At 45.2% G+C, this 10,818-nt stretch overlaps 1 protein-coding gene across 2 annotated transcripts; it reads left to right on the top strand.

Annotated features, from left to right (window-relative positions):
• The first annotated feature begins 4,504 nt into the window (after positions 1–4,504).
• tent5c (terminal nucleotidyltransferase 5C) lies at positions 4,505–10,584 on the top strand. 2 transcript variants are annotated; one of them, XM_014174070.3, is made up of 2 exons: positions 4,505–4,713; positions 6,047–10,584. In XM_014174070.3, the coding sequence occupies exon 2, from the start codon at positions 6,069–6,071 to the stop codon at positions 7,242–7,244; it is 1,176 nt and encodes a 391-aa protein (XP_014029545.1). In that variant the 5' UTR covers positions 4,505–4,713; positions 6,047–6,068; the 3' UTR covers positions 7,245–10,584. The 2 variants fall into 2 exon arrangements, with proteins under 2 accessions (XP_014029545.1, XP_014029546.1); XM_014174071.3 differs by lacking the exon at positions 4,505–4,713 and adding an exon at positions 4,766–4,985.
• Positions 10,585–10,818: the final 234 nt, after the last annotated feature.

The raw sequence follows: 10,818 nt of genomic DNA, 5'->3' as shown, positions 1-10,818 counted from the left end.
TTGTATTCGGCGCATGTGACAAATAAAGTTTGATTATATTTGAGTTAGCAAACCAGGCCAAAGACCCCTCAGAGACACCAATACTCCTTAGCCGGCCCACAAGAATAGAATGGTCTACTGTATCAAAAGCTTGGCAAGTCAATTACAGCACAACATTGCTTAGAACCAAGGGCAATGGTGACATAATTTAGGACCTTTAAGATTGCAGTGTCACATCCATAACCTGTGCGGAAACTAGATTGCATACCAGAGAGAATACTATAGACATCAAGAAAGCCAGTCAGTTGTTTATTGACAAGTTTTTCCAACACTTTTGATAAACAGGGCAAAATAGAAATAGGCCTATAACAGTTAGGATCAGCTTGATCTCCCCCTTTAAATAAAGGATGAACTGTGGCTGCCTTCCAATCAATGTGAACCTCCCCAGAGAGGAGAGACAGGTTAAAAAGATCAGAGATGATAGGGGCAGCAACCTTAAAGAAGAAAGGGTCTAAACCATCTGACCCAGATGGTTTTTCGGGGTCAAATTTATCTAGCTGCAGCTTGAGGTCACGTTACTGCAAAACACAACAGGCTATTCTTTGTGGCTTAAAGTTGAGTCTGCCTTTTATTCACAAATCCAACTCTTCCATGAAAAAAAATGATATATGCTGTGTTCAAAATACATATATTATCCAGATTTTTGTAGTTTCTCAGATATGAAATAGTCTGTTTGATTTGTAAAAGATACAGTATCTGCATGTGTTTCAATGCTCTCGAAGTGGCGCAGCAGTCTAAGGCACTGCCTCTCAGTGCTAGAGGCATCACTACAAACCCTGGTTCGATTCCAGGCTGTATCACAACCAGCTGTGATTGGGAGTCCGATTGGTTGGCGCACAATTGGCCCAGCGTCATCTGGGTTAGGGTTTGGCCGGAGGAGGCCGTCATCGTAATAAGAATTTGTACTTAACTGACTTGCATAGTTAAATAAAAGTTAAATAAAGGTTAAATCGCTCTGGATAAGAGCGTCTGCTAAATGACTTAAATGTAAATAAATTTAAAAAATAAGTGACCTATAGCATTCGGGGGTAGATTATACAGTAGGCTACAAGCAATCTTTGAAAGCCCATTCATGTCGCATACCCCTAGAGCATCGAGCCAGCGGGGTGGTGGCACTGGAATCCTCATCTCTCCCAAGTGGACATTCTCTCTTTCTCCCCTGACCCATCTGTCTATCTCCTCATTTGAATTCCATGCTGTCACAGTTACCAGCCCTTTCAAGCTTAACATCCTTATCATTTATCGCCCTCCAGGTTCCCTTGGAGAGTTCATCAATGAGCTTGACGCCTTGATAAGTTCCTTTCCTGAGGATGGCTCACCTCTCACAGTTCTGGGTGACTTTAACCTCCCCACGTCTACCTTTGACTCATTCCTCTCTGCCTCCTTCTTTCCACTCCTCTCCTCTTTTGACCTCACCCTCTCACCTTCCCCCCCTACTCACAAGGCAGGCAATACGCTTGACCTCATCTTTACTAGATGCTGTTCTTCCACTAATCTCATTGCAACTCCCCTCCAAATCTCCGACCACTACCTTGTATCCTTTTCCCTCTCGCTCTCATCCAACACTTCTCACTCTGCCCCTACTCGGATGGTATTGCGCCGTCCCAACCTTCGCTCTCTCTCTCCCGCTACTCTCTCCTCTTCCATCCTATCATCTCTTCCCTCTGCTCAAACCTTCTCCAACCTATCTCCTGATTCTGCCTCCTCAACCCTCCTCTGCTCCCTTTCTGCATCCTTTGATTTTCTCTGTCCCCTATCCTCCAGGCCGGCTCGGTCATCCCCTCCTGCTCCGTGGCTCGACGACTCACTACGAGCTCACAGAACAGGGCTCCGGGCAGCCGAGCGGAAATGGAGGAAAACTCGCCTACCTGCGGACCTGGCATCCTTTCACTCACTCCTCTCTACATTCTCCTCTTCTGTCTCTGCTGCTAAAGCCACTTTCTACCACTCTAAATTCCAAGCATCTGCCTCTAACCCTAGGAAGCTCTTTGCTACCTTCTCCTCCCTCCTGAATCCTCCTCCCCCTCCCCCCCCCCCCTCCTCCCTCTCTGCGGATGACTTCGTCAACCATTTTGAAAAGAAGGTTGACGATATCCGATCCTCGTTTGCTAAGTCAAACGACACCGCTGGTCCTGCTCACACTGCCCTACCCTGTGCTTTGACCTCTTTCTCCCCTCTCTCTCCAGATGAAATCTCGCGTCTTGTGACGGCCGGCCGCCCAACAACCTGCCCACTTGACCCTATCCCCTCCTCTCTTCTCCAGACCATTTCCGGAGACCTTCTCCTCTTCCTCACCTCGCTCATCAACTCATCCTTGACCGCTGGCTACGTCCCTTCCGTCTTCAAGAGAGCGAGAGTTGCACCCCTTCTGAAAAAACCTACACTCGATCCCTCCGATGTCAACAACTACAGACCAGTATCCCTTCTTTCTTTTCTCTCCAAAACTCTTGAACGTGCCGTCCTTGGCCAGCTCTCCTGCTATCTCTCTCAGAATGACCTTCTTGACCCTAATCAGTCAGGTTTCAAGACTGGGCATTCAACTGAGACTGCTCTTCTCTGTGTCACGGAGGCTCTCCGCACTGCTAAAGCTAACTCTCTCTCCTCTGCTCTCATACTTCTAGACCTATCTGCTGCCTTTGATACTGTGAACCATCAGATCCTCTTCTCCACCCTCTCCGAGTTGGGCATCTCCGGCGCGGCCCACGCCCGGATTGCGTCCTACCTGACAGGTCGCTCCTACCAGGTGGCGTGGCGAGAATCTGTCTCCGCACCATGCGCTCTCACCACTGGTGTCCCCCAGGGCTCTGTTCTAGGCCCTCTCCTATTCTCGCTATACACCAAGTCACTTGGCTCTGTCATATCCTCACATGGTCTCTCCTATCATTGCTATGCAGACGACACACAATTAATCTTCTCCTTTCCCCCTTCTGATAACCAGGCGGCGAATCGCATCTCTGCATGTCTGTCAGACATATCAGTGTGGATGACGGATCACCAGCTCAAGCTGAACCTCGGCAAGACGGAGCTGCTCTTCCTCCCGGGGAAGGACTGCCCATTCCATGATCTCGCCATCACGGTTGACAACTCCCTTGTGTCCTCCTCCCAGAGTGCTAAGAACCTTGGCGTGATCCTGGACAACACCCTGTCGTTCTCCACTAACATCAAGGCGGTGACCCGATCCTGTAGGTTCATGCTCTACAACATTCGCAGAGTACGACCCTGCCTCACACAGGAAGCGGCGCAGGTCCTAATCCAGGCACTTGTCATCTCCCGTCTGGATTACTGCAACTCGCTGTTGGCTGGGCTCCCTGCCTGTGCCATTAAACCCCTACAACTCATCCAGAACGCCGCAGCCCGTCTGGTGTTCAACCTTCCCAAGTTCTCTCACGTCACCCCGCTCCTCCGCTCTCTCCACTGGCTTCCAGTTGAAGCTCGCATCCGCTACAAGACCATGGTGATTGCCTACGGAGCTGTGAAGGGAACGGCACCTCCATACCTTCAGGCTCTGATCAGGCCCTACACCCAAACAAGGGCACTGCGTTCATCCACCACTGGCCTGCTGGCCCCCCTACCTCTGAGGAAGCACAGTTCCCGCTCAGCCCAGTCAAAACTGTTCGCTGCTCTGGCACCCCAATGGTGGAACAAGCTCCCTCACGACGCCAGGACAGCGGAGTCAATCACCACCTTCCGGAGACACCTGAAACCCCACCTCTTTAAGGAATACCTAGGATAGGATAAAGTAATCCTTCTAACCCCCCCCTTAAAATATTTAGATGCACTATTGTAAAGTGGTTGTTCCACTGGATATCATAAGGTGAATGCACCATTTTGTAAGTCGCTCTGGATAAGAGCGTCTGCTAAATGACTTAAATGTAAATGTAAATGTAATGTCACACCTTTACCACTACGTTCTAATAGTCACTTAATAGTCATAGGACATATCAATTTTGCAAAGGGCATCAACCTACATAACTCATCATGTGTAACAAGAATCGAAAGTGAGTAGCTGTAGACATAAAGTGTATACACATAAATAAAGTAGGCTAAGTATACAGATGCCAGCACATCCATTGTTTTTTTTTTGTAGAAAATGTTCTTAAAATGACTCTAAAATGAACTTGATGTTTCATGCACATGTATTGTAGCTGAATATCTAAGGTGCATTTGATAATCTATACATGGATAAAGGAAGTGTCTGCATGTTATGAATGGCTGGATGGCTAGTGTCAATGCTTAATTTATTTCCAGGGCTTTTTTCCTTTCCATGGAGATTTGCCACTTAAAAAAAAACAGACTACTTTTCAAATAGCTAGATTACCAAAGCAACCAGGTTTGATGGTTTTCAAAAATTGCAAATCAATGCCCTACTAACCATTTCCATAAATAACATAACAGTTCAAAAAGGAAGAACTTAGTTTTGTTCAGGAGAGTGGAGTGCAGCAAATGTAGCTATAAAATGTCTGTTAAATTTGGTAAATCAATGTGTAAAGTTGTTCAACTAAGATATCGAATGAACGTAAAAGACGCTACTGGTAACTTGGCAACACAAAAACCTCCCTGACCAATCAAGGGCTTCGCTCAGCGTATTAATATCATCAAATAGGAAGCCTAGCTAGTTAGTTGTTTTAAAAATCCAAGGCTGCCAATGCTGTGGTATTTGAAGCACGATTATTGGTAAATATTTTGTATTCTAATTTGTATTGATTCATCTGAAGCTAGCTAGGTTTCTGTGAATAGATAAGGTACATTGTAGTGCGACATTGTCGAGGGCTGTTCAGTCAATTGATCTTCCATTTATAAGAAGGCGTTTCTTTAGTTAATGCGTAGCTACAAGCGCTGAAATTTTAGTTTGACACACGAGGGGATTAATTGAAGTCTCCGCACGAATGCTCAGTTAACATCTTATTCTTGTGCAATTTGAATGCCTTGAGAAGATATTTATAACCGTATGTATATTTTTCATATTAGCTAATTCAGTGTTTGTGTGCTCCCTTTTGCTAGCTAAATCCTTGGTCATCTATATCCTTGCAAACCAAACTGTTTGACGTGCCTGTTTGTGAGATATAACGTTACATTTTAGGCTCGCGAGCAGTTAACTTATTACATGTTTAGTTTATACATTTTACAGGCTGTAGCTGCCTATCTTTTGTATGAAACTATTCTTTTTTTATTCTTTTTTTTTTTACATAGTTTGCTTTTGCTTGAAGTGCTTTTTACTAGATACTTTTACAGTTAGTTGTCTGCCAGGTATAGTATCTGGCTGGCTGGTATGTAGCACGAGCCAGTACTGTCGATTTTCAGATTCAACTACACTGACGCTTGTTGTAAAACAAAAATTAACTAGGCAGTCAATTTGTAATATTGAATTGTTGCTGTTATTCATGGATTCATTCTTTCCCCAAATGTAAATACTTCGCAGATGTATTAGAAATAATCCCACCACCCCGAAATTAAATGTACATTGTTACGTTAGGCTTAACATTGAAAGTATTTCATTGCTTTATTATTTAAAAAAATGGAAACACTATGTTCGCGACATCCAAAATATTGCTCTCGGGAGCACTTTTTCATTTTCCTCTACTACTTAGTTAGCTAGTTCTCGAATGAAAGCATGTTGTCTGACTGTTCTAGAAGTTCAGGGAGGTATTATTTTGTAGATTAACGTGAGTTGCACAATTTTTTACAATTATTTTTTATATGTATCGTGATCATTCTGCATTTCATTACTGCTATTTGTAATCAAGTGTGTCATGAATGACCACCATGCTCATGTCATAATTGGCACACACCATCTATTTGGTTTGACGTAACCGTAATTATTTATATTATTATAGCTAGCCTACATCAGTGATGTATCATGCCCAAGTCATCACAAAGGCAGGAATTCCAGTGCATTCTGTTTTGGCATCTCATCCCAGACAAATACATGTTCCGTGGGTTCAGAAACTACTGTAATTTTCTTGTATCTCAAACTAATTGTGCTTTTTCTTCACCTTTTCTGTCCTAGTTAATTTAAATACACTTAGGAGATGGCTAACAAGGCAGAGTCCACTATGAGCACTAGTGAGAGTGTGTCCCACAGCGTGCTGAGCTGGGACCAGGTGAGCCGTCTTAATGAGGTCCTGACAGAGGTGGTGCCCGTCCATGGCCGAGGGAACTTCCCCACTCTGGAGGTGCGGCTGAAGGACATTGTGCAGATGGTGCGCACCCGGCTGCAGCTAAGGGGGATTAAAGTGAAAGACGTCCGTCTGAACGGCTCTACGGCCAGCCACGTGCTGGTGCAGGACATTGGCTGGAGCTACAAGGACCTGGACGTCATCTTCAGGGTGGACCTGCCCCAGGAGTCAGGGTTCCAGCTGGTCAAAGATGTGGTGCTGGGCACCCTGCTGGACTTCCTCCCTGAGGGGGTGAACAAGGAGAAGATCACCCCCATGACTCTGAAGGAGGCCTATGTTCAGAAGCTGGTCAAGGTGTACACTGAGCAGGACCGCTGGAGCCTCATCTCCCTCTCCAACAACAATGGACGCAATGTGGAGCTCAAATTTGTGGACTCTATCCGCCGGCAGTTTGAGTTCAGCGTGGACTCGTTCCAGATCGTGCTGGACTCACTGCTCACCTACTACGACTTTTCGCCGGAGAACCCCATGTCTCGCCACTTCCACCCCACCGTGGTGGGCGAGAGTGTGTACGGGGACTTTGGCGCGTCTCTGGATCACCTCATGAACAAGCTGATTGCCACCAAGCGGCCAGAGGAGATCCGTGGCGGGGGCCTGCTCAAGTACTGCAACTTGCTGGTAAGAGACTTCCGGCCCACCTCGGAGGAGGAGTTCAAGGGCCTGGAGCGCTACATGTGCTCCCGCTTCTTCATTGACTTCCCCGACATTGGCGAGCAGCAGCGCAAGCTGGAGGCCTACCTGCAGAGTCACTTTGTGGGCGAGGAGAAGAGCAAGTATGACTACCTCATGATCCTGCGGCGTGTGGTCAACGAGAGCACGGTGTGCCTCATGGGCCACGAGAGGCGGCAGACCCTCAACCTCATCTCACTGACAGCCTTCAGGGTGCTGGCTGAGCAGAACGCCATTCCCGACGCCTCTAGCGTCACCTGCTACTACCAGCCGGCACCCTACGTCCGAGACCACAACTTTAGCAACTACTACGTGGCCTCGTGTAACCAGAACATTCCAACATGGCTGCCATGTAACTGAAAAACACACAAGGGAAGACTGCTGCTTTGAGGAAAAAATATGAAAAAAAAATAGATAAATAGGGCCCCCCCCTCCCCATAAACATAAATTGGGCCATACCTGGGATTTCCCTCTGGTCATAAAGGATCTATTTAAATGGATAAGTGGTTTGTTTGTTTTTTGGACTCCCTTCTCATTCCTTATCTACAGAGGTGTCAAGATAATTTGATCCAAAGTGATATTTAAGTGTTATTTGGATTCATGTTATTTTGCCTTTTTTCATATTGCAATGTTTTTGTTCCCCCCCCCTTTTTTCCCTAATCTGAGTTTCGAATTAACGTCCTGATTCAATAATGCGTTGTCCTTGGTGCCTTACTGTCTTTCTTCCCCTGATGTTAAGTATATTTGGTCCATCTTAATAGAAAGGGGGGGGAAATTGTGTATTTGGGTTGTGTGTATTTAAGAAATGTGAAAAAAGACTGGTGGTGCAGAATGTTATTTGTGTAGTGACCAAAAACGAGCATAAAAAAATGTGAAATGATTCCTGAGCTGACATAGATGTTTAGCTTCCTGATGCGCAGTAGGGGTTTGCTCATCAGTGTTTGGGGATTTTTCTATTAGTGAGATGACTGTCTTCATTTCCTTTAGAAGGCATCCAAGGTAAAAGGGAGGCAAAGGAACTGCTCATTTTGTTTTAAATCAAAGGTGTAAATTGGGAAAGTCATATTACCAGCACAGCAGTGTTCTCTAGCGGCCAGAGTGCCTGTGCAGTGTAGACTTTGTAGAGAAGAATGTGTAAATTGTATTTTCCACTGAATGTTGGTGACAGCCTCGGAAATCTGTTTAGACATTCTTTATTTCTTTTTTTTGAACTTTATTCAGTCACGACTGGATTTGAGTGTATACTATGTAGGGTGTAAAGTGGCTTCCTCTCCTTGTGTCCTCTCCTCCATGCAACAGGTCAAATAGAACTGTAGAAAGCCTATCCAAACCTTTCACCTGTTTGTGTTAATGCTTGAAAGGAGACTAGGAGAGGACACCATGAATGAGTATTGACAAGCACCCCCATACAGTGACTGTTTGGGCCTTTATTTGCCCTCCGGTCTGGGCTAATGTATGTTGTGGGGAGTTACTATTTTCTTTTAAACTACTTCCAAATTGTCAGTGTTCATGGTCCACCTGGTGGGTTCTATACTGTAGGCTCATTCAGAGGGCAGGACAGGGCCTTCCTCTCTTCCTGGAATCTAATCTGAGAGGCAGGGAGCTACTGTCCCGTTCCTTAAAAGGAGCCCCACTTGGCAGGGTCTGGAGCCCCTTGCAGGCTTCGCAATGGCTGAAATGGGATCCCAGTCTGGTGCAGGCTACCCAATAGCTTTAACAGCGGTTTATAATTATTGTGGGAGGGTAAGGAAGAGGGTTGTGTGTCACTGCCCCCTTACATGTGCGAGGACTTACTCACTTTCCGCTCCACTCTCCACCACCCTCTAAGGGTTTGCTGGGGGCAGGTGTGAACTGTTTTCTGGTCATGGGAGGACAGGGGAACATGGCTGCTTGCCTAGCACATTCAACTAAATGTAATGTATGAAATTCCGTTTTCAATTTAGACCTCACGCTTTTTGATTTATATGACAGAAGTTGTACTCAATCTACGACAGGCATCCCAGTCCCCCTTCAAACTTTAAACCCCGTTTAGAAATTGCCCCCTACCATGTTCCTTTCGACTGACCTCTCCATTTTAATTTAGTCCAGTAAGCCAACTGTTCTCTAAGTGTTTCTGTCCAACCAAACCCAGGGAATAACTTCTGCAAACCTAATGTGTACTTCCAGAAAAGGGGTAGGATGTGGTTCTGCCCTGTTCACAGGGGTGGGGGTGATTTTGGGGGGTGGTCAGCCAGCATGGTCTTCTCTGGAGCTGTCACACCCCTGGCTCAGGGCACGTTGAGCTGGCTCAGCAGCCCAAAACAAAACGTAGACACTGCTTTTAACCTGGGTTAGCTTTAGCTTAGATTTAGTCACCATGTGGGCACATTCAGTGTGGGCCAAAGTCTGAACCAGCAACTGAAGTGCCTTCATATTTTGGCAGGATTTGTTTTTGGGAGGTGGGGTGAGGGGTAGAAGAGGGAATTGGCTCAGTTTGCAATATTTGCTTTTTTGGGGGGGGTGGGTTTGGTGTCATTTGCATTGGGTAGAAATTGTCATTTATGGGTTTAGACACTGGCATTGAATTACGGCTATAGCCTTTATTATAATTTTTTTGTTACATGAAGTTATTTTTCTTCCTAAACCCAACCCCAAAACATCTGTAATTTGGCTGTCTAGTCATTCCAGTATTTCTTTGTCATGCTGTATGCATTTTAGCCCCCTTACCCCCTTCAATTTATCCAAAGCAACACTGACAGGTAGTGCATGATAACTGAGGTCAAATGACTTGTACACCCCACTCTATGGAAGCACTTTAGAGGCCTTGACTTACTCAACCCAGCTAGCGGAGAGTGTACATGAACATGCGCTCTGAAGGAATCTGAATGTGGGAGGTGAGCTGGTTCTCAGGGAGGTAAAATGTGTTGAAGGGCTGTTTCTATACTTTTTGGGGGGTGGGGTGTGAACTTTCTGAACCTGTTTTTGTATTGTGCCCCCATCTTGGCCACCAGATTCCTATATTTGGTATGACTCCCTCTGGTGTATATTAGAGATCTGTGTCTGTCTTTCTCTCTGTGCTGAGACCATTTTTTTAAAGCTTGTGGCATTTGGAGCAGGTGGTCTTCAAACTTGGTATTGTGTGGGTTTTTTTTGTTTCACGGCATTGCTTAATTGATTAACTTCATTCAGGTGGAAAGTCCCCTTGTCTCGCTTTATTCAGGTGAGACGCCATCTCTAATGGAGAGACGCTCAGTCATTCCCAGATATGTTTACCACCATGCAAAGTGATGAATCAATTAAGCTTTGAGCCAGAACCAGCAGCCCATTAGCGCTACACAACCAGGGCTGAAGACCTACTGATATTGAATGGGTGTAAATCCTGTATCTTTCACTACCTGTCCCTTACCCTGCCTGAATGTGTTATGGTTTAAGTGTCCTTTTCCAAAGAGCAAGTCTAATCTTTTTTGGAATGTGACCGTTGACTATTTTTGCATTGAGTTTTGGAATTTGCAGCAGATACTTTGTTTGTATATGTGGGTTAAGTGAAAGATGAAATTCTTGCTGTGTGTGAGGTCTTGCATTCTGTCTGCTTTGATTGACTGCAATGGTGAGGACGTTGATGATCATACTCATTTCTCAGCACTTTTACCTCACTAGTTTATCCTTTTTGGATCAGAAATGTTTGAAGAGGGGGAAAAAAATAAATAAAGTTTGAACCCCACATCTGTTGTCCTAGTAATGGTGTTACTATTGAGTTCTGTTCATTCTTACCATTTTAAAAGCACAATGCAAAGGTTTTAAAACATTTGGATACACTTTAGTTAATATCAATGGGGACATTGTGTGCATGGCTTTGTAGTAGTGCGCATGAAGGCAATAGCCAAGATTAGTTTTTCTCAACATGAAGTAAATCAATTTGTTGACTGCATCCTTTATATTATCATTATAGGACTAA

Source organism: Salmo salar, chromosome 25 (genome assembly GCF_965601325.2).
Source record: "Salmo salar chromosome 25, fSalSal1, whole genome shotgun sequence".
In the NCBI taxonomy this organism is placed as follows: Eukaryota; Metazoa; Chordata; class Actinopteri; order Salmoniformes; family Salmonidae; genus Salmo; species Salmo salar.
The sequence above is the reverse complement of the archived record's forward strand: the minus strand, read 5'-3'. Positions and strand labels throughout refer to the sequence as shown.